The sequence below is a fragment of the Pleuronectes platessa genome, chromosome 12, assembly GCF_947347685.1.
Source record: "Pleuronectes platessa chromosome 12, fPlePla1.1, whole genome shotgun sequence".
NCBI lineage: Eukaryota > Metazoa > Chordata > Actinopteri > Pleuronectiformes > Pleuronectidae > Pleuronectes > Pleuronectes platessa.
In genome coordinates this window covers 20,717,056-20,740,926 of record NC_070637.1, presented here as the reverse complement: position 1 = coordinate 20,740,926, position 23,871 = coordinate 20,717,056, and the positions used below count along the sequence as shown (strand labels likewise).

The 23,871-nt window shown below is 42.6% G+C and overlaps 1 protein-coding gene across 4 annotated transcripts in view; it reads left to right on the top strand.

Annotated features, from left to right (window-relative positions):
- Nucleotides 1–22,757, top strand: part of LOC128453121 (equilibrative nucleoside transporter 1) — a 35,155-nt gene extending 12,398 nt beyond the window's left edge. Inside the window, exons 1-13 of one of the 4 annotated variants that reach the window (XM_053435827.1) lie at nt 325–436; nt 8,210–8,300; nt 8,507–8,588; nt 9,372–9,553; nt 14,837–14,976; nt 16,435–16,569; nt 17,113–17,210; nt 17,453–17,534; nt 17,641–17,717; nt 17,869–17,977; nt 18,822–18,907; nt 20,888–21,087; nt 21,172–22,757. In XM_053435827.1, the coding sequence (XP_053291802.1) occupies nt 8,272–8,300; nt 8,507–8,588; nt 9,372–9,553; nt 14,837–14,976; nt 16,435–16,569; nt 17,113–17,210; nt 17,453–17,534; nt 17,641–17,717; nt 17,869–17,977; nt 18,822–18,907; nt 20,888–21,087; nt 21,172–21,283 (1,332 nt within the window). In that variant the 5' untranslated portion in view covers nt 325–436; nt 8,210–8,271 and the 3' untranslated portion in view covers nt 21,284–22,757. Of the gene's footprint in view, nt 1–324; nt 437–7,487; nt 7,719–8,209; nt 8,301–8,506; nt 8,589–9,371; nt 9,554–14,836; nt 14,977–16,434; nt 16,570–17,112; nt 17,211–17,452; nt 17,535–17,640; nt 17,718–17,868; nt 17,978–18,821; nt 18,908–20,887; nt 21,088–21,171 lie in introns of those variants that run through there. The other 3 variants (XM_053435829.1, XM_053435826.1, XM_053435828.1) reach the window with 3 other exon arrangements.
- Nucleotides 22,758–23,871: the final 1,114 nt, after the last annotated feature.

The following is a 23,871-nucleotide window of genomic DNA, read 5'->3' as shown; positions in this document are numbered from 1 at the left end:
ATACGTAAAATAAAAATAATAAAGTGCATAATCCAGATACAGTGGTACTTGTGGGAAATTACCAGCAATCAAGAGGCATCAACAATCACAACAGAATTGTGATGACAAGTGCAAAATGTACACAATAAACTGGAAATGGTTTACAGGAGAAGTGTAACTTGACTAGTTAAAAAAAAAATATAGAAGTCCTGCTTTCCACTATTAGCATTATTCCCGCTCAGTCCCTACAAATTGAATTATTAGCGGAGACAAGACTTTTATGTGTCGCATGATTCGTATTTCAAACCCATAAATGATGCGTATGAAACCACGTGTGCGCGGCGACACGGAGATTTCCGAGGGGGCCATGAAGGCATCGCAGTGTAGAGCGGGTTCCCGTGGATCCACAGACTCAGACCGGACCAGACCCGAGCTGCTCCACTGACCCGGGCCGCAGGTAGGACTCCCCGCTGTGCGGGTTCACCAGCTAACCGACCAGAACCGTCCGCGGGCTCGAACTCAACCAACTCCAATTCAACTCCAATTCGAACTCGACCCGGAAAGACGGATATTTTTATCAGAAAGTGTCGCGTGCTGGTTCCTGGTGTCGCATCCCGCTCCTGTCCTCGCTGTCACGGGGGAGGTGTCGGGTTCGTGTTACCGGGTCCGCGCGTGTGTGTCTGACCCGACTCCAGAGAGGCTGAGCCCCGGGACCGTGCGCCCGCGGTGTGACGCTGAGCGGCGGCACGCGAGCTTCCTTTTGTTGACGGCTTCTGGCGGAATTAAATTTAGCGCCATAATGAAGCGTGCTATCCACGTTAGCTTAATGCTAGGTCAGTGTTAGCTTCACCCAGCGGGGGGCTGAGGATCAACCTGATGGATGAATCTAGAGAACATCTGTGGTTTTATATCAGTGGCAAACAGATGCGTTCAATGTGCTCCTCTGATTGCTTGAAGGGATGGTTCACCTGAAAATGAAAAGTCACACATTATCTCCTCACCTGATTGAGGTGGTGGGTTGAAGTGTTTGATTCCATAAAACACTGTCAGGTGTTTCAGGGGTAAACAGCGTTCTAACCCAATCCAATACGATTTAGGAAAATTAATAAATAAATAATATAAACAACAGGAAATAATAATACAATAATAATTTAGGGTAAACGTGGTGTGAATGTTGCAAATTTGAATGTCAGGACTTGGATGTTATTATATCAAGATGTTATCTTGGATGTATGACGGCATTTTTTATGTTTTTTTTCTGTTGTGAGTTTGTTGTTATTGTTGTAAGTTTGTGGATTCAACACTTCACCCAATCTTCTATCGGCACAGGGGTGAGGAGATAATTTTTGGGTGAACTACCCCTTCAATTTTAATGTTTTCTACCAATTGAAACCATCTCATTATGTCCTCTACAGCTTTTCATTAATATGTCATTTTTATTCAATCAGAGTTCTGTTGTTCAAATGAACTATTTTCCTCCAGTAGCAGTACAGAAACTAGGAAATACTTATTTTACATTGGTAGCTAGAATTGGACTCATTTAAGTTATCAATTCTCGTTATGGATGTAAAATGAGTATTCTTGTAGTTTTTGTTCTCCTAATTGAACAAAGGGGTTTATTTGTAAAACTGCAATTTTTAGAGCATGTGACTCAGCCAAGGTCCCACAGCTCCTTTTCAATTTAATCAAGCTGCACCAAGTTCCCCACTCTCTCAGATATCAGGGCCTTGTATGGGCTTGGTTTACATTTTTTTGTTCAATATCCAGGAATAATTCCTGTGAAATTCACTGGAATGTTAAATCTATCTCGCAATGTTAAAGAAAGTGAGTTTAAAAATTCATGGATTTATTGGGTTCTTTGCCTTCTGCCAAGTTTCCGTGTTAATCTGTCCCGTAGTAAATGTGTAATCTTGGTTATTGGATTGTAGGAATAGTTCGCTTGCGGTCAATAGTTAAAAATTGTGGTAAATAACAGGATTACAGAAATAATTGTGGCAATCTTGAATGAATTAATTTGAATTAAAGTGACGTGATCGCCCAAGTTCTCTGGTCTCAGCACCGCGTGGGGCACATGGAGCCTGTCGCTGCCCTCGGGGGGGAAACCATGTGCGTGACAGGCAGCTTCAATGCTACGCTCAGTGGCAGCACGTGGTGAGTTGTTGTATCCCCGGACCTGACAGCAGAAGAACGTTGTGTGAAGAGTCTGTTGAAAAAGCTTGTTAGTGATGACTCAGAGCAGAAGTGGTTTTTTTATTAGGGGGCACAGATGTTCCTGTAGCAGCATGGTTACAAATCTCCCCCTTATGTAGATCAGCAATACAAGTCACTAGTTGGCCCACATAGTGAATGAATTCATATTGATATTTAATCTTCCGTATCACTTATAGAGGTTTTGGGCTGATGCTGTCTTGCGTTACCGTTTAGAGAATATGATTATTATTATAACTCCTCCACATCACAATAATGTCCCGGGCTGTGAGTTAGTCAGTGTATCCTCTGTCAGTGCTGTTTGTGAATCTCTTGACCCCTGAAGCAAGTCGCCGAGCGCGCCAGAATAGTGGCTTTGTTTTTGCACAAGCAGCTGATGGGACAGCAGCACTGGCCCACCACAGGAGCATCTGCTTTATAGGAGTGGGGAGGGGGGGTGCGTTGTCCCACCTGTTGAGTTGCTGACTTGACCACCAGCGCTGAGCTCAAAGCAATAAAGACGTGTGGTTTATTATTAGTACCAACGCTGGCTCAGTGAGGTGTTGATCTCTTGGCTGGTGGTGCCACCTCGTGTGATGATAAGATCAGGCTAAACTGACTCATTCCAGGATACATGCACCCCCTGCAGCCCCGAGTCTGACTCATTCAAATCCATCGGTGCTGTGAGTGTAATGGTCACACTGGTCAGATGAGTTGCTTCTTGGAGTTGCCAGTTTATCAGTCTGCTATTTATTCAGACCTCCTGAGCCCCCCTGAAAAGACAGCCAGCAGGAGACCGGCTTTGTCCTCGCTGTCTCTGAGTGGCGGGAAATGATTTGAGGCACACAGCGTCGGGTGAGGCTGGAGACAATGGAGTCGATAAACCCCTTCACCCCACCCCACAGGGTTTCTCCCCCAGGGTTCACCTTAATGCTGCTTTCAATAGTTTCTCATGAAAATCTCTCTTCCGGTCTCTGTGCCACTGTTTCCTGCTCTTATTTGTATAAACCATGATGACATCCCAATTCTACAGAGCACGACAATCTCTACAATCTAAGATTCAAGTTGTGTTAGTCACACAACTTGAATCCAGGCACAGATCAGCATGTCCTCAGGTCTTCAAATCACTGCTATGCAACGTAACAGATATGTGTTAGGGCTTCTAGGACCAGGCTGTTGAGCAACCTGCATTTTATGTGTGCGTGTTTGTCAATGTGTCGTTAATTCCTAGGGAAGGATGTGCAATCGGAAACTTGATTGTCAGGCACAGTTGTAAACAGCATGAATCATTTCTGTACAGTTTTACGAGTTTTGAGGGAGGAAGCTTTTCTAAATGGTGTGACCTTCCACAAAATGCTTGATGAAGACCTGAAGGCCTTCAGAGGAAATGGGGTTGAATGGGGCTAATTCTGATTCAAATTCAGGGTGGTGTCGCTGTTTGACACCATTAAAACTTCCCCCAAATTCCCATGGTATACCAATATAACCAGCTAATTAAAAAATCACCCTGTGGACTACTTTTATATTTGTATTTTACGTACTTTACGTGCTAAATTGAGCTTGGAGTGTTTGTAGCAACTTTTTCAAAATATGGAAATATGTCACCGCTAATGACATAAACAGAAATGCCTCAATGTTGTTAGTTTACCCTGCTTGGTTCTATGCATGTCATTGCAGTCTAATACTGTTGAGAGTAAGATAAGTGTTCGCTTTCCGTTAGTGCTGGGAAATGACCTCGAGAGAAAGAGTTGGCCTTCCTTCCCTTGATCACATGACCAGAATCAGCATGTTTTATGTGTCAGTCTGGGACTAAAGGCAACCCTGTTAAACAGGTACTCCAATTAGATAATTATGTGGTTTTGTCCTTTCCTATTAAGATTACGCCCTCTGATGTTAGTCACACAAACATTTAATTTAACTTTTTTTCCCTTTGTACCTCCCTAATTTGTTTTGTCTCCCTCCCTGTGCACTGCTTTCCCTGTGCACTGCTGTCTTCACTGGTCTACAGTCAGATCGGACACATGGTGTTACCAGCTACTTGTTTTCACCAGCCAGTAAAGAGCTTTTACTGGGAGAGTGTGATGTGCAAGAGGTTCACACTCTACACTGGGACCAGCCAAGCATTTGTTACTACAGAGAACAAGACTGGGGATTTTTGCTTGCTAACATCAGTGTGTCAAAGTCACGCTATTTCTTTTTTTAATATATAAATCCCCCTAACTCCTCGTCTACTATTCAAAAGGTCTGGCTGGTTAGAAGTTGCTCAAAAAAGCCCAATTCCTTCTTGTACCTTTTGTGCTAAAATCCACCGGAAATACTTTGTCACGAAATGGAAACACATGTCATTAATTATTAATGTGAGACCAGTGGACCCAATAATGAGTGTGCCAACGTTATTTTAAATAATGCTGTTGGTTTAAGGAGAGGTTTCCTGTAAGGCATGGAAGGTTAGAGCTCAGTTCATTTCTGACCAACAGCAGACACCTTTTGGGAAATCCTGCACTTTATGGTAAGAGGCCGTAAACGTTTGGGCACAACTGTGACCACTTCCCTAATGGGATGGCAAGAAAACCAGTTCAAACTCTTCCTGTTTGGCACGATTTGACATTATTGGCGGAAGCAATAAATAGCTGTCTCTTATTTCTATTGGAGCGATGGCTGTTGGAGCTGGACTTTACAAAGTGGTCCGGGCTGTAAAAGTGGCACGCCGATGCCAAACTGGAGTTTTTCGTACCACTCTGTAGTCTACAAAGTGCCCGTGTGTGTGGTGGGCACCAAGTCAACACCGGGCTACTTATGCCAGTTGGCTCCTTTGGTTGAGAGGGGGATACCATACAGGAATCTGGGACGTGACTAAGAGAGTATATTTTAAAGTCCTAGAGATGTCCCCTGGTAGAGAGAAATGTAGAAGGCAGAGTGTTAAAAATACTGATCTGGGTATGGTTTTCTCAAAACTGGCAAAAGTATATAGGAGGCACACAGGGTGAGTTGAATACCGACTGCTCAGTGGAGTTGGGTTACGCTAGTTTCTATTAGTTCAAATGATATGTTGTCTCACTGCTCTGGGAAGTGTTTATTACTCTAACCCACCGACCACACTCGAAGGTGGAGTGACAAGCCAGGCCTGACTTCGAGAGATATTGCCAGATAGTGTGATAATGGGGGCCACATCTTCAGAGCACATCTCCTGAAAGACATTCAAAATCTTCCACTTGTTTTACACTCAAACGTGACAGAGAATCTTCCATCTGTTTGGCTCACCAGGCTTTTTGACAACGAAACGGATATTATCACATAGACATCAGTCCCATAAACCTGCCAGATTGTTTCCCCTGTAAGATTTTGGAATTCTTCTCTCAGAAATTGCCAAAGAAAGAGGAAGGAAAATCCTCTCTCCAGATCCATGTCATAAATTATTTATTTCTCTCTTGCTCCGTATCCCATCCTCCCTCCAAGCTCCATCCAAATTTCATGGAAATCTGTTCTGTAGTTATTGCGCAACCCAGCTGACAAACCAACCAATAAAAAAAACATGGCCAGCCGCCAGGGGCAGAAACAGAACCCTCCATGGAGGAGGTGATACGACTTGTCAGGGCTCCCTGGTGGTCACACTTTTTACTGCAGGTGCTGCCAATTTTTACCCCGGTATTGCCTCTTAACCTTTTCACTGATGGAGTGACCCATTGACCTTTCTGATTAATCTGTCCATTCTAGTTTTCATTCAGTTCGTGCCTGGTCTTGTGGTTAATCTCTGTGTAAGCATCCACCTATAGACTTGTTGATTAACATACCTTCTTCTGAATGCTGGACTCGTGCAGATCTTTCCCATAGACAGAGGTTTCTCAGAGTTAGACTCCAGGTTCAGCCAAATTGGTAGAGTTTAGGAGTTGCATGTTAGTTAATGGCCTGTAGTGTGTGTGTGTGTGTGTGGCCAACTTCATATAGGGCCGTCTCTGTCCTCTCTGAGGGTAAAACTCATGACCAGCCACATCAACCATTGGCTTCCTCGTGTCTGTCAGCAAAAAGACACTCAGTGCTTTTTTTTAAGTGCTGCCAACCACAGTCTATTTATTGTGGAATAAATCAAATCACACATGGCAATCTTATGTTTAAGAAATAGAGTCCGACTAGTTTTCAAATCAGGCGACATAACAGTGTCAGCATTTGTTGGCCGATACGAACTGATATGACCAAACTTTTATTTTAGAATCAACAGTACAGAAAATATCTGTTCTTATATTTTCTTTATTCAAATTATGACCTAGATTAACGTCTTTGTAATAAGGGTTTGATAACGGCATGTAATGAGCGATTGCCATAAAAGATGTATGTTAAATATATTAATATCAGAAAAAGTTTTAACTTCCTTATATAGGTATCGGCATGGACCCCAAACACAGATATTAGTCCGGCTCTCGTATCCATCACTTGTTTCCATGTTTTTTTTATTAGCCCTCCCTTTGCCAGGAAAGTGTCGCGCTAACCGAACATGTTGTCGAGCATTAGAGGAAATAAATCATCTCCTCATAGCTCTGCTTGTAGTCAAAAGCTTTTGTGAGCTTATTATAATGGGTGATGGTGTCTGTGTGTGTCCTTTTTAGAGCTGTTGTATTTAAGAAGTCATGATCCATGTATTAATGAGACAACCTTAGCTCTGCTCTGAATTATTTAGCTTGATTTGATGCCAATGGGTCTGTGTGTTTTCCTTTTATAAGGAAGTGTGCTGAGGAAAAGGTTTTTCTGTTTAGAGAAGGTGTCACACAGCTATCTGAGCACATGTCTTCCATCACATCCAGGGGGAGAAGATGCTCAGAAGGAGGGCAGCAAGAGCATGAATAAAGAGTGGGTATGAAAGCAGAATAACATGGAAAAAATATGGATGGGGAGTAAAAGATGAAGGCCAAGGGAGCAACTGACTTGAAAGTAATGAAAAAGGTTTAGAGGAGAAATGGTCGATCCAGCGAGGCGAGAAATTAGACAGTAGGAAACAGAAGGGGGGAAGTGGAGGGAGAAATAAAGAAGCCCTGGGTGTGTGGATTGAAAACTGAGGTCGTATGTAGAGCAGAACAGATGAGTTCACTCCAGAACATTGTGGACTAATACAATCTGGAAAAACAAACCCTTCATCTTCTCCTCTCAGCTGCGTCTTTTTCTAACCTCTAGTTTCCATCTCACATTGATTGTTCAATCCTCGCAGCTTTCTTCTCGAGGAAGGGTCTCACCCCAATGCCCTCTGTTTTTTTTCTGTTTTTTGAGTGAAATAAATAAATCCGGGCGTTGACGTTCTACGTACCAGAGAAATGTGTAAATGTGTAGAAGAGGTTGGACGGCGGAGAGAGAAAGAGAGAACGGGTTGTTTTGAGGTAAAGGGGCGGAGGGATGGACTCAGAGATACACAGAGGGGCCGGTCTAATGTGCAGCAGACGGTGGGGTGTCAACCTACTAAACCTCTGGATGGTATAAAACGCAACATGTGCGGCTTGTTCAGCCTTTGTTGCATCTGACCAGAGGAAAGAGGAGGTTCCCCCCCCCCACCCCCTGTACTGATTACTGTGAGTACGATGATAGAACGTGACTTTAATTTGTGAGCAGAAACCTTCTCACATGTTTTGGTACTGTGATGTATGTCTTGTGAGTTTTGTAACTTTTTATGCAACTTCCCCACAAACCAGTAAGAATTATTTGTGTCCTGTTGTGGAGCTTTTTCTCAGCGTTTAAAAACTAAAGCACAAACTTGGAGGCTGAGTTGTTACTGTTCTGTGTAGTGTTGTGAAGTTTGAGGTTATCTCCCACTGCTGCTGGCGTGACGCCACCAAACTGGGAGCATACTGGTAGTTTTTGCACGAATTGGTTTACTGTGCCTGTTCAAATTACATTATTCAATTTCCCATTATTGAATTGCTGCGACGGTCTGCACATACAAGTGGTGCCAAACTAAATCTAAATGAGGGAGAGGAGGGGACAGATGGCAGCAGATGATTAAAAGGTTGTTCGGCAGAGATATTTTATGCTTAGAACCCGTTTTGTTATCTGTGTGTTTCAGACCTGGTGCTGCGCTGATCCAACTCTAACTGAACACGTGACCCCGCCTCACCAACAGCAGCCATGACGGCCATCAACGCTCCTCGCGACAAGTAAGAGCAACTCTTAAAGGAAGGACATTCCTTTGTCAAAATCCTCGATGGACAACTTGATGTTGTTTTCATTTTCTGCTTCATTGTGTACAATAGGGTTTTGGACGGGACCCAAACGAAGGCCATGATCTAAATTGTTGATAAGACGTTGAATGACTTAATTGATGTGGTTTTGCTGTGAACTTCCTTTTTGGTCTTTTTCCCAGATACAATGCAGTGTGGATCATTTTCTTCATCCTGGGTCTTGGAACCCTCTTACCATGGAATTTCTTCATGACGGCGACAATGGTGAGTTAGGCAACGGCTTCAAACCTCTTGAGAATTTTAGCTGCTGTCCTGCTGGTGGCCTGGAGGCAGTGACGAGTTAATCAAAAAGTTGGACTCCATTTGGATAAAGGTCACCTTACTTAGAGAAAATACAGATGTTTGTTTACCTTTCTCTCCAAATCCACCTGGTTTCACTCAGGATGTCTGACCTGACCCCAACCAGGTGGATTTACATGAAAGCCCCTCTAATCCCCCACCACTATTGTTCTTTAGCCTTAAAGGGTTAAATTCTCAAAATGTGGAATTTCTGTTTAATTTTCCTGGCAGACTTCATTTGGTTCCACCCTGAGGAAGGTTTTTGTTGTAGCTCAAATGGCTCAAACCACATAAATACAACTATGCTGAGCAAGTAGACCTACAAATGGAACAATCTATAAATGAAAGATAAGGGTTTCACATCAGCTTGAATGCGTCACATGTACATTCGTAGAATGTGGATATCTTTTGTATCTTTTCTCTCAAAAGATGGTTTTATTTTGAACATTATTTAAAATCATGAGCTTTCTCATCAAGCCACCTCCCACTTTGTTTATATTTACACCAAGTTGGCTGGTTATTTGCAGTCCTGCAGTTCATCATACCGCCATGAAGAACCAGTTGTTTAAACCTGGGATGTTGAACAGATAGATTCATTTCCTCATTGGCCTCTTATGCAGATTACACTGATGCAGCACTTCAACTGCTTCATTTAGAACTGATGACCATTGTTATAAAAATGCACACCCTTCTTTTGTTTCTCTGCAGTACTTCACCAGCCGGTTGAAGGACCCGCCCACCGATCTCTCCACCAATGTCACGGCGAACAGCACGATGGAGGGCGTGGACACCCGGAATGTGCTGGAGTCCAAGTTCAACAACGTGATGACTCTTTGTGCCATGGTGCCTCTGCTCATCTTCACCTGCCTCAACTCCTTCATTCACCAGAGGTATTCCCCCGGCTGCATTATTGACACGTTCACACCAACGAAAACAAGGAGCATGGAGAATTGTAGAACTTGCGGCCTTGTGTCAAATAACTGTTTTAAAACCCAACGTGTCGGACAATGGACACAAACATCAGTGTGATAAGAAAAAACTTAAATGACAGAAATCATCTTTGGATAAAAACAGTTTTTATGGTGAGGTTTGTGATCTGTACTCCAGCCAGCCACCAGGGGGAGATCAAGATGATTTGGCGTCATTCACTGTCATATCTTCTAAAATGAGTTAAACCTGAAGATCACAACATCTGCTACAACATCAGTAGCATCTCGGTTCTGTCCTGTTGAGACAATTATCGCATTCCACCATCTATATTTCTGCTGTTCTTTCTACCCCCACCCCCCACTACTTATCTTTTGCCCCCCCTCGACCCAGTGTAGGTAACATGATCCTGTTATGTGAATGAGGGTCTGTGTGCCTCCAGTTTGTTTGCTTTAATTAAGTTGGATTGGGAGAGATCTGGGGTGGACCCCGACCATGGCCGACTCTTCCCCTGCACAAACACACCCAGGAATGCTTTTTATGTTCTCAGCTTCACTTCTTCTTCTTCTTCTTCTTCTTCTTCTTCTTCTTCTTCTTCTTCTTCCCTCCAAACTTTGCCTCTGTTCTTCTTCTCCTGCTGTCCCGCTCTCCCTCAATATTCTCACTTCATTTCTGCTGACGTTTTTTCCTGCCCTCATGAACACAGGCCTTTGTAAACTGACACAGCTTCTCTATTTTCCTATTTCTTCGCGCTCTATGTCGGAGTGACTTCAGCAGAAAACTTTTCAGATAAATAAAAGCTTTGTTTCTAGTATAAAGGAAACATATTTCTGATTTGAACTTTGTTTTTGAAGGAATCATTCCCCGGTTTCCCACTTTCTTACTTTTCTTATCAGTATTTTTCTCTTGATTTATTGTCCATTATAAGACAAATAGTTGACATTTGGTTAAATTCACTCTAAACATCTTATATTTATATTTTAAGGACTTACTTTATAAAATATATATCTGTTCATGTAGGCGCTCTGATACAGCGTGAGCAATTTTGTGTCAATCGGACAATGTTAACACAACTTAATTTTCACACTGATCAGTAGGTGGCGCTCTGACCCTGAACTAATATTTATATTTGGAGCTGTTCAGATCAGTATTGTGATCATAGGTCAGTAGTTTGGAGCCGGTTGGATAATGCAGAGTGGATTAACAAAGTACTTCCTGTTTCCTGGCGAATCAGTAGGTGGCGCTATGACACTGAGGAAATATTGACACATAGAGCTGTTCAGGCTTGTACTCTTATCATGTGACAGAAGTTTGGTAGTGATAGGACAATGCACAGTGGATTTATGAAAACATCGTGTCCTTTGGCGAAGGATGATCCTTCGCCAAACATCAATGTTTACATGGTTTGAGGAAATGTCACAATTCTGACCTTGATTCATTGACTTGACTGAGCTCATTTGAGCTGTATATCTTAAAGCAGCCAAGAGCAGTTCATCAAAGTATAAAACATGTCACTTCCTGTAGCCACCAGGGGGCGCTGTAATTTCAAGTCATAATTTCTGTGTAGATGTCATCAGGATGGCACCCTTGTCTTACATGTCTAGTTTGGACTCGATTGTACAATGTATGTCCGAGATACAGAACCTCGTGTTTTGATGGCGTTTAATCAAACTCAAGACGCCACGCCACGGTCACACGGTGTGACGAAAGGTCAATCTCTTAATCACTTTTTATCTCCATCTTGTTGTGATGGCACTGATCTTAATTTGAAGTTAATCTGATGAAAGCCCTGGGACAAGTGCATCAAGTAAAAATGTGGAATACGGAAAAAAAATGGCCACTTAATCCAAAATGGCGGCCTCCCTGTTTGGTCAAGCATACCTATCCAAGATATTTTTTTGTTTGTTATGAAACGACACATGTCCCGATAGATTTGTATAAATGTCGGCCATCGTAGTGCCGGGGTTGCCCTATAGGGGGCGCTGGTCAGTTTTTTTGCCACGCCCATTTCTTAAAACCATATGAATATCTTCAGGGGGGGGCTGTTGTTACACACATGTAGTTTGAGAGAGATAGAATCATGAACACTGAAGTTACAGCAATTTCGTGTTTCACGGCGAGTTGATGAACTTTAATGCCACGCCATTCATATGGCGTTTGACGAAAAGTCACGGTAATCTTATGTCTTCATTGTCAATGTCTTGGGACCCATTTGATACAGTTTGACATGGTTGAGGTCAGTGGATGAGGAGAAATTCATCCAAGTGTAAGACAAGCAAAAAACAAGACATTTCCTGTTGCCACCAGGGGGCGCTGCGGTTTTAAGTCATCATTTATGCATAGATGTCATCAGGCGGGGACTATTGTCTTACATGTCTAGTGTGGACTTGATTGGAACATGTATGTCCGAGATACAGATGCCCGTGTTTTGATGGCGTGTAACCAATTTTTAACGCCATGCCACGGTCACACGGTGTGATAAAAAAAAAATCCCTCAATCATTTTTTATCTCCATCTTGTTGTGATGACACTCATCTGAATTTGAAGTTGATCTGATGAAAGCCCTGGGACAAGTACGGAAAAGTAAAAATGTGGGATATTGCCAAAATGGCCACTAAAAGCAAAATGGCGGACTTCCTGTTGCGTTTTTCATAATGCTCCATGAGACTTTTTTTCATGACTGGTCACGATACACCTATATCCAGATTTTGATGAAAATCCGTTATGTGGAAACCTAGGGGCTGGTTCCAGGGGGCGCTGTAGAGCCATTTTGCCACGCCCAATTCCAATTACTCCAGAATACTAAAATATCCGCAGACCTTGAATTTCCTGCAAAGTTTCATAACTTTTTGAGCATGTCTAGACCCTGAAAAAGCCCCCCAAAGGGAAATAATAATAATAATAACTAGGGCTACGTTGTAGCACTTGCGGGCCCGAGCACCCGCACGTTGAAGCCTGTTGCGGTCGGTGGAGAGAGCGATCGATGACCAAGCGCACATCATCGATCGAGCATGCACTTCTCCACGTTGCATGCGTTTTGCGCTCTGCGGCAGTAGGTTTGCCAGTAGGTGGCGCCATCACTATTATTACGCACAGACATATAGATCTCTTCATGTAGGCGCTCTGATGTAGCGTGAGCAATTTTGTGTCAATTGGACAATGTTAACACAACTGAATTTTCACACTGATCAGTAGGTGGCGCTATGACCCTGAACTAATATTTATATGTGGAGCTGTTCAGATCAGTATTGTGATCATAGGTCAGTAGTTTGGAGCCGGTTGGATAATGCAGAGTGGATTAACAAAGTACTTCCTGTTTCCTGGTGAATCAGTAGGTGGCGCTATGACACTGAGGAAATATTGACACATAGAGCTGTTCAGGCTTGTACTCTTATCATGTGACAGAAGTTTGGTAGTGATAGGACAATGCACAGTGGAATTATGAAAACATCGTGTCCTTTGGCGAAGGATGATCCTTCGCCAAACATCAATGTTTACATGGTTTGAGGAAATGTCACAATTCTGACCTTGATTCAATGACTTGACTGAGCTCATTTGAGCTGTATATCGTAAAGCAGCCAGGAGCAGTTCATCAAAGTATAAAACATGTCACTTCCTGTAGCCACCAGGGGGCGCTGTAATTTCAAGTCATAATTTCTGTGTAGATGTCATCAGGATGGCACCCTTGTCTTACATGTCTAGTTTGGACTCGATTGGACAATGTATGTCCGAGATACAGAACCTCGTGTTTTGATGGCGTTTAATCAAACTCAAGACGCCACGCCACGGTCACACGGTGTGACGAAAGGTCAATCTCTTAATCACTTTTTATCTCCATCTTGTTGTGATGGCACTGATCTTAATTTGAAGTTAATCTGATGAAAGCCCTGGGACAAGTGCATCAAGTAAAAATGTGGAATATGGAAAAAAAATGGCCACTTAATCCAAAATGGCGGCCTCCCTGTTTGGTCAAGCATACCTATCCAAGATATTTTTTTGTTTGTTATGAAACGACACATGTCCCGATAGATTTGTATAAATGTCGGCCATCGTAGTGCCGGGGTTGCCCTATAGGGGGCGCTGGTCAGTTTTTTTGCCACGCCCATTTCTTAAAACCATATGAATATCTTCAGGGGGGGGCTGTTGTTACACACATGTAGTTTGAGAGAGATAGAATCATGAACACTGAAGTTACAGCAATTTCGTGTTTCACGGCGAGTTGATGAACTTTAATGCCACGCCATTCATATGGCGTTTGACGAAAAGTCACGGTAATCTTATGTCTTCATTGTCAATGTCTTGGGACCCATTTGATACAGTTTGACATGGTTGAGGTCAGTGGATGAGGAGAAATTCATCCAATTGTAAGACAAGCAAAAAACAAGACATTTCCTGTTGCCACCAGGGGGCGCTGCGGTTTTAAGTCATCATTTATGCATAGATGTCATCAGGCGGGGACTATTGTCTTACATGTCTAGTTTGGACTTGATTGGAACATGTATGTCCGAGATACAGATGCCCGTGTTTTGATGGCGTGTAACCAATTTTTAACGCCATGCCACGGTCACACGGTGTGATAAAAAAAAAATCCCTCAATCATTTTTTATCTCCATCTTGTTGAGATGACACTCATCTGAATTTGAAGTTGATCTGATGAAAGCCCTGGGACAAGTACGTAAAAGTAAAAATGTGGGATATTGCCAAAATGGCCACTAAAAGCAAAATGGCGGACTTCCTGTTGCGTTTTTCATAATGCTCCATGAGACTTTTTTTCATGACTGGTCACGATACACCTATATCCAGATTTTGATGAAAATCCGTTATGTGGAAACCTAGGGGCTGGTTCCAGGGGGCGCTGTAGAGCCATTTTGCCACGCCCAATTCCAATTACTCCAGAATACTAAAATATCCGCAGACCTTGAATTTCCTGCAAAGTTTCATAACTTTTTGAGCATGTCTAGACCCTGAAAAAGCCCCCCAAAGGGAAATAATAATAATAATAATAATAATAAAAATCCTTACAGATTCAATAGGGCCTCTCACCATTCGGTGCTCGGGCCCTAATAATAAAAATCCTTACAGATTCAATAGGGCCTCTCACCATTCGGTGCTCGGGCCCTAATTAACTCCTCAAGCATCATTAAATGGTTATGGGTAATGTTTTTGACCCATGCTTCAGGATGGCTGTGTTTTCCTGGTTATTCAATTTGTTTTATTTCTCTCTTGTTTCACCGTGTGTGTCTCAGGATTCCTCAGAAGCTGCGGATCTCCGGCAGCCTGACGGTCATCCTGGTGGTTTTCCTGCTGACGGCTGTCTTCGTCAAGGTGGACATGACCCCAATGACCTTCTTCACCGTCACTATGATCAAAATTATCTGCATCAACTGTGAGTTTCCAAATACGTGATGATTATATGATTCTTCTGTGTCGAAACTATTTAACAGCAGGGACATTTCTAGACCTGTTTACTTTAGTTTCTATAAAGTCTTTGAGAAAACGACTAACTAGTCAACTCAGTTAACATTTTCCTAAAGAGTTTGATCTTAATGGCTTCAAGTCTTCTTCAATGCAGCACGATGTTCATTTTGCAGCTTGGTATGCATTAGGTTGTGGTTACAATGTGATTGACAGCTAGTACTGCCAAATGGGTGCAGGTTGAAGGTGTACAGTTCCCACCCCCTGCTCGTCCAAATGTGGTTAATTCGTTGTTTTTTTTAAACAACAAAATGGCGCTGGACGAACTTGAGGCTTCAAATCGACGACTCTCAAAGGCTGGCGTGATGATAATATCATTCCTCTGGTTATGATTGCTGAATTCCTATTTGGATGATGTGTGTTCCAACCATTCAGATGCAAATTAGTTATCCATCTCAAAGATGTGATCTCAAGCTGACGCTGGTGAGGTTGGACATCAGCAGCTCTTCACGTGTGCAGCTGTGTGGATCTCATCCAAACTGATTATGTAGGAAGACGACGTTGACCTTCCCAGTCCCGTCCACAAAGCTCCGATTGTTGTTCCTCAGTTTTCTCTAACCAGCGTAAAGACGAGACACTTGTATTTGGAAACTGCACATCTCACACAGCCTGACAACGAAGGCACATTTACATCAGTAAGGTTATACTAGATATATTAAATATAGTTTAATTCCCAGCAGCAGAGCATCCATCACCTTCATGACATGAGCATCTTGACGTCATTTCCATGTGGAACTCGAGCAAATGATTAGTTCCACGTGTGTCTTCTTCTTTGATCAAATTCTTCTGCATCCACTGTGTTGGAAAGTCCCTCTCATATGGACACACACACACACACACACACACGCGCTGTTGTTCGATGCTGAGCTTCAGAACACAATCTGAAAATCTCGCTGAGTTTGTTTATTTTCTATGTGACCATGAGCAGCAGGGATAAGCTCACCCCCCCTCCCTGTCCCCTGTTGGGCCAGCCCTGACCCCCAGATCCTCGGGAGGATCAGCCCATCATGTTTCATTTAGAGGGGAGCACGTTGTGACCTTGAAGCTTTGATATCAGCAGTGGCACATTCCTCTTTGTGGACACATGTTGCAAGATTTCTGTAGCTAATTAAAATGTATACACTGTAGTAATCTACTGGGGGGATGCAGGTTTGTGTCTCACTGGCTGTGTGTAAACTGAGATAAGGAAAGTGAGATATTATTTAAGAGTAACAAAATATTTGCTACAAGATTTTAGAAATCATCTCACTGGTTGTAAATATTTCATGGGGCCTTTTACCTGATTCTGTGGGACAATGAGTTTATTTTGGTTTTCACAGTGACTCTCATTCTTATTAATGCTCCTCTTGTGTCCTGTGCTCCTGCTCAGCGTTCGGGGCGGTTCTTCAGGGCAGCCTGTTCGGGCTGGCGGGGTTACTGCCCGCCTCCTACACCACCCCCATCATGAGCGGACAGGGGCTGGCCGGCGCCTTCGCTGCTTTCTCCATGATCTGCGCTCTGGCCTGTACGTGTCTCACACAGTAGCAATGGTGCTATGTATAAAAAAACTGCTGCATGTCCTGCAGTGTAATGATTTTCGCAGCAATTTGTAATTTAACTGCTCATAAGATATAAAGTGACAGGGATTTATAATATTGTTTGCATTAAGTGAGTTTGAAACACGCAATTATACAAATACCTTTGAATATTAAATGTGTTTTAATTATTAATTTTGTTTAGTGGGAAGTTCAGCCAAAGGTTAAGTCATCAGAAATAACAACCTGTTTGGCTGCTCTTTGAATTCGGCCTCTTACAGTGAATAATTAGGAAAATAGATTTAGTTCCTCAGAATTCCCTTTGACTCTTGAGATTTTTCTCCGAGCTGCTTCACCAGACTTCACAGGAAATGACACATTAGCTGGTGAAGCTGTGAGGGAGAGTTTATGGAATTCTCAGGATATTTCCGCGACCTCAGTGTTCCGCAAGAAGAACTTAAATCAGCTAAATCAATACTTTAGGATAGTTTTAAGAACCCGTATGATTCCATGTGCCTTGTGTTTGTGTGCAGCTGGATCGGCCCTGCAGGACAGTGCGTTTGGTTACTTCATCACTGCCTGTGTTGTTATTTTCCTGGCCATCATGTCCTACCTCGCCCTGCCCAGGATGGTAAGACCTTATCAAAAAGAGTTAAATGGTTGTTTTTATCGTGCGGTGTTGGTTTTACAACCCATTTGGACAGAACTCTGTAAAGTCTCGATAAGATTTGAATTCCTCCGCAGCCTTTGAGGAGAAAGTAAACACCTGATATTCAAAGTCTGCAGCATCTCAGCCAACAGGCTGTCCTCCCTGATCGCTGCTCCACTGGCTCAGTGCACTCGACTCATCACCGCTGTTGGTTTTGTCAACAGGAGTTTTTCCAGTACTACACAGAGAGCAATAGATCCAGACCATCCGAGGATGAAGAGAACAAGTTGGACTTTCTCAAAAATGGTACAAATGATGTAATGTGTGCTCTGAGATCTTGTGCATGCACCCGATGAAACTTAACTCCACTCGTCACTGGGACAAAGCCATGACAGCCAGATGTTTTTTCCAGCAGAGAAGCGACCGGTGGTGAGTCTGATGGATGACGAGGCCAAACCCAGCGTGTCTGTGATCAACATCTTCAAACAGGTGAGACGACGACGACTGTCTGTCCTCACAGTCTGTGGTTCAGTTAGAAATGCAGAGCAGCTACAGACACAGCTTTCACCAGCGTCCACCTGTGACGGAGATGACACTGGTTGCATCACTTTGATAACGTGCTCCGATGCTCTCTAATCAGATCTGGGTGATGGCCCTGTCGGTGTGCTTCATCTTCACCGTCACCATCGGAACCTTCCCAGCTGTGACCGTTGACGTCAAGTCCACAGTAGCAAACGGAGGCGGCTGGGGTGAGTCTCTGTTTTCTTCATTAGCACAAAGACCAGTGACTCTGTCCACCTGACGTCTTCGAGGGACGAGCACTCGTTTTTGGTCCTTTTGTCTTCAAACGTTTTTAGTTTGCTTCTAGACTGGAAAACTGTTGAATCCTCGTCCCACACAGAAAGTTTGGGCGCTCTGTCAAGGCAGATGTTTAATTTTAATGTGAACGAGTTGCAAGACCAATCAAAAACAATTCAAATGACTTCATCTCCTTATTATTTATCATTTAAAAAAACTGGAAACTGTCTCACACAGGCAATTAAGCACAACTGTGTTAGAAAGCTTCGGGCTACAGTTGAACTGACTTTTACTCTACTGTGTATTTTTCCTTCTCTGCCTCTGCCTTTATTCTTTATATATAAATATGAAAGCTGTCCATGAAAATACAGATGTATACATTTTAGTTCTTTGCACATACAGCATCTCCTATGAGGGAAACTGAAACTGAAACTATTATATCATCGTTTAGTGTTTAGTGAAGTTCCGTAACGTTAGCAGCTTTCTCCCTGGAGGATTCCAGAAGCTGCTGTTGGCCTGGATTCACAGGATCTGGAGTCACAGGGGGAAAAGTATCAAAACAACAAAGTAGCAAGAAAAGTTGTTTAGGATCTTTTGATACTTGTCAGCATCGTGACTCAGGGTCACATCTGGAATCCTCGGTAAGCAGCTGTGAATCCAAACCGACAGCAGGGAAGGAGAAAGCTGCAAACTTTCAGAATCAGATGTTCATGTGAGGTTGTTGTTTTTTTAGTTTCTTCAAGCATTTGCAGAATTGTTTTCTAACAACAGATTTTTGTTTTGCTCCTTCTTCAGATATGTACTTCATCCCTGTGTCATGTTTCCTCCTCTTCAACACAATGGACTGGGCCGGCAGGAGTCTGACGGCCGTCTGTATGTGGGTGAGTTCTACACAAATGAGATGTTGTATCATCAAGCTCGGTTCCAGTGAGGTCACATCGTAACAGAGTCGGGAATCGAACCTTCACTTAGTTTATTGACTCATTGATCCGGCTTCAGGACACAAGCTCTCGTGTGCAGACTCCTGAGTTTTTCGAACATGTAGTAACGGTAATAACCACCGCTTCGACTTTATCACCTCACACAGGCTGATACACGAGCCGATCCAGTGATGTGTGTTGTTTATAATCACATTAATCTCAAAGTCCATTCGAAATGACCACATCAAAATATTTAGTGGGATCTGCTGTTTTTCTTGCTGGTGCTGGAAACCCACTGGTTGGTGTTTTAATGAAAAACTCAGCCTGCGTAAATGTTTACATGTAGATAAATCTGCCATGAGTGGAATGGAGTAAGGAGTGAAAATAGAGAAGACATATTTTACCATTGAGATCAGGTTTGTTTTAGAGAGAGGAGTCTGGATCAAGTTAATTCTTCAGTTGTGAAGGTTTCTGAGCTGTAACCAGAAGCAGAGAAACTCTTCCTGCTGCTCTCAGTCTCATTCTGGACGACTTCCAATTCCGTGGGTAGTTTAGGCGGCAAAACCTGCCGCCTAAACTACCCACAATGCACTGCGCCCGCCCACGGTTTGGTTGGTTGGAGATGTGGGTGTGTTCCTATGAGTCAACTGTGTGTAAAGGAAGTGGTTTGGGTGCTGGTGATTTTTATGGTGGTTCTGTGACACACTCTGTGAAAGACGCTGGCAGCTCAGACGTTAGTGAGCAACTGAAAAGCCTGGAGCTCTTCTACACATCTGTACACCTCTGGCTGTGAGTGTATTTATAGAGTTTATTGTTATAGGTTATTTCCAGCTGATTTTTTTTTTTAGCTGATACCTCCTATAATCTCTATAAACAGATTCTGCATGTGAATATGTAGAATCTGTTGGCGTCTGCTTTTCAGCTGAACAACCATCTGAATATTAATGTAGATGGAGGTCAGACAGAATGATTTCTGGATCTAAAACACCCACAAACATAATTCTGTTTGTTTTATAATTAGAAATGTTTGGGATTAAAATAAACTTGTCAGACTGGAAACTCTATGTCAATTGGAAGAGTCCGGGCGTTGATCTCCACTGTTTACAACACACGACCCAAAATACTGCCCGTTGCCCCGAGAAGATCCTTCATCTCCAGATATATTCAGATTTCTCCTCCTTATACTTCATTCTCCTCATTTGGTCTCATTTTATATTCAAACATTGAAAAGTACGTCAGGCAGATTTCCTTTTTTAATAAAACAATAATCATAATGTCTTTCTGGTCTCGGCACAAGTTCAGTCCACTGTAAAACTAAATCCAGAAACAGATCAACATCAAGTCTGAGTTTCCTGCAATCCACAGGAAATGATCAAATGGAATTAAGTCTCCCAGTACAAACTGAGTAGGGTTCGTTAACACAGTGTGACCTGAGCAGGAATGCAGCCTCTCGGGGGCAGATGGCAGGAGTCAGCTGCTCCACCACCATGTGAGATTATTTATCCTCATCGTCAGGAAACAGGATCCAGACGGTTCCTCTGAGCAGAGAGGACGTGGAAATATGAGCTTTACCGTTCAAAATATAAAATCCAAATTTAATATAATACATTTACAGCTGATAGATCTAAATGTTCTAAAACGATGTTCATGTTAAAACACACAGACACATTAGTTTTTAGTGCATCCAAAGTTCTAAATGCTGCTTATCCACTGTTCAATCTATTCAATTTATTTATTAAAGGTCATAAAACTGTGAAAATGTGCGTCACAGAAACAAGCTGATGATTCAAAACCACTGAATATTCTTTAGTATAATCTTGATAAATAACTTGATTTAACTAATGGAGTAATGCACCACTTGTTAAAGACTCCCCTTCTCACTCAAACACACACAAAGTAGAATCACCTAAATGTTGTTTCTCTCTCTCTCTCTCTCCTCAGCCGGGTAAGGACAGCCTCTGGCTTCCCGTCCTCGTGGGTCTGCGTGTGGTCTTCATCCCCCTCTTCATGCTGTGTAATGTTCAGCCTCGCTACTACCTCCCCGTGTGGTTCAGCCATGACGCCTGGTACATCATCTTCATGATCTTCTTCTCCTTCTCCAACGGATACCTGGCCAGTCTGTGCATGTGCTTCGGACCCAAGTAAATAACACACACACACACACAATGTTTCGGAGTGAACCATGTGATCTTAATGAACTCCCTCCCTGTGTTGTGTGCGTACAGGAAGGTGCCGCAGCACGAGGCGGAGACGGCGGGGGCCATCATGGCCTTCTTCCTGTCCCTCGGCTTGGCGTTGGGCGCCGCGGTGTCGTTTGCTTTCCGGGCCATGATCTAGAACCTCCAGCAGACCCAGAGCAGACGAGCCCGGCCTCCAACAACCTCCACCGCCATGAACCTTTCAACATCTGGAGTAACTGAGCCCCTCGGCCTGAGAGGAGGCAGCAGAGACGACCGGAGGACGAGGACCGCCTCGTCTCATCCGGACCACATGGCATCAAAATGAGCTGAAAAGTTACTGATCTGTTTTTATTTGCTCCAAAAACATAAGCTGCTCTGGGCTTTATGTTTGTTTTTATTGTTTTGTATCAATGCTACTGATCAAAGAGGCTGTTTTCTCTGAGATGAAACCAAAAGATAAAAAGAAAAAAAAAAGAAGACCGATGAAGTGAACTCACGTAGAAGACGACTGAAAGTTTCCAATTTTCCAGACGAAGACGTTCTGCACACTTAGCATCAAAGAGCCCTCATTTATAAACCCTTTGCACAAAAGAATATTGATAATTGTGTTAATGAAGTTGAAACAGTTTATTTTTTCTGCCTTTTTATAATAATTCACATGAAGTCACGTTGGTGTGTAAATTAAGTCTCAACACATTTGAAACGCTGCAGGTGTTCGGCTCGTCTACGTGACCTGGAACACCTCAGCTCATTCGTTAGTGAACCGGGATCCTCCACGTTGGTTTTCAAACAACAAGCAGGACGTCGCTCGGCCGTGACTGTTGCAGCTTCTAACTCTGATCAAGCCAAATACACAAAGACGTGGGAAAACGAGAAACTCTGGAGGGAAGGTCACGACCCTGCAGAGCCGCTCCGCTCCCTCCGTCTGCTTCAGCGTCGCCTCGGGGCCGCTTCTGTTTGTCAATGAATGTAACAAGGACTGAATCCTGCAGAGGACGTTTAAATAGATCTCATGGGCCGTTCACCTGCCCTCTGAATGGTCATTGTGAGTATCGGTAAAAAAATTCCTCTCCTGCAGTTTTATATGAAGTTTGACCACTATGTCTGTTTATCTGGACACGCCCTCTGTCCCGTCCTCTGAGGTCCTCGTCCTCTTGTCAGGACGTGTGACGTCACCGCGTCTCCCTGAAGAAACGCACCAAGTATTTTTGAACGCAGTGAAAAGTTGTCAATGTGCCATAATGAGTGAGTGAGACTTTTTAAACTTCACTCTGCCTTTTTGTTTTGTTTTTCTGTCTGTGCCAATTTTTTCTTCAAACGTGTTCTCATGTGGGATGAGAACTTATACAAGTAGTTATTAGTTCATTTATGTTTTAATGAATGAAGGTGGATAAAAAGCTGTCCGCCTGTTGGTGTGATATTTTGGTCTCTTTTGGATTTTTGTGGCTTTTTAATAAAAAAAAACCTGTCTGCTTTAGTTCTACACAGTTTTCACGAAGCCAGCAGCGTCCATCATCATAGCTCGTTTGTCTGAAAGCACAACGTGGGTCTGTTTGTCGGACCGTGGAAATGTTACTTTAAATTGCAGCTTCAAACAGTTCAGTGATAAAATAAAAACTGTATTTTTAAAACTCTGGCTCCTCCTGTTGGTCATTTGTGGAAACGCATTCGTCTGTGTGAGTTTATCACTGATGATGCCAAGAGCTTTGAATATACTAAGTATGATCTGGAAAACTGCATCTAGTTTTTAACCTTTTTAAAAACACATTCAAATTGTATAGCGCCTTAAATAGTTGTCAGATAAAAGCAGGGTTCATACACATTTTGACCAACTGCTTATATTTTGAGTGTCTTTCTTTTAAAAGCATATGAATTATTTAAAACTCAGCGTAAATTAACGACATGAAAATATGAATATAACAAATTTCCATGACATCGCCAAAACTTTTTAGTATTTAATTTTTTTAAAGCACTTTTCCAGGCCTGGAAATAAACATTTTACAATTCCATGACTTTTCCAGGTTTTTCATGACCTTAGGAACCCTTTTAAAAGCTAATAGATATGAAATGCACATACTCACATTGAGATATAAGATACACGTCATAATGAAATATTAAACTGCAACTAATGTCTTTTCATCACAGTTTAATCGAATATTTTCTTAATTCATTATTAAAACTTCAGAAAGTGAGTAATGAGCACTTCAAGTGACACCTTCAGGATTTAGTCAACCTTTTGTAAATGTACTTTGTATAAACTGCCAATATAAAATACAAGACAGTGGCAGATTGTAGTGAAGTAAATTAAAATACTGGAGTTACGTCAGATTTATATTTAGTTAGACTTATGTGGACGTTCAGAATAAAGCAGCTGCATCACTCAGGTGATAACAGATGATTTCTGCCGTGTGCTGCTGCTGCATGGGACTGAATAATGAAGTTAGTTTAACTGAGTCCAGGAGACATGAACAGAAAACGCTTTCAGCCTCCTCTTCCTCCTCCTCAGTGACCTCTGTTTGAACTCTCACCTTCTCAGTATTTACTTTGATGAAATGGAAATATTCCACATTGTGACGGAGAAATATAAAAACATGTCATGAGTCCTTGAAACAAAGACAACAGATTTAACAGTCAAACTATAGAGTTGAGAACTTTTTATAAAGTGTGCTGTTTAACACGTCACTTCTATTCTTAAAATCCCTACTAATGGAAGCACAATCTTCCGTTTCCTTCAGAAAACATGTA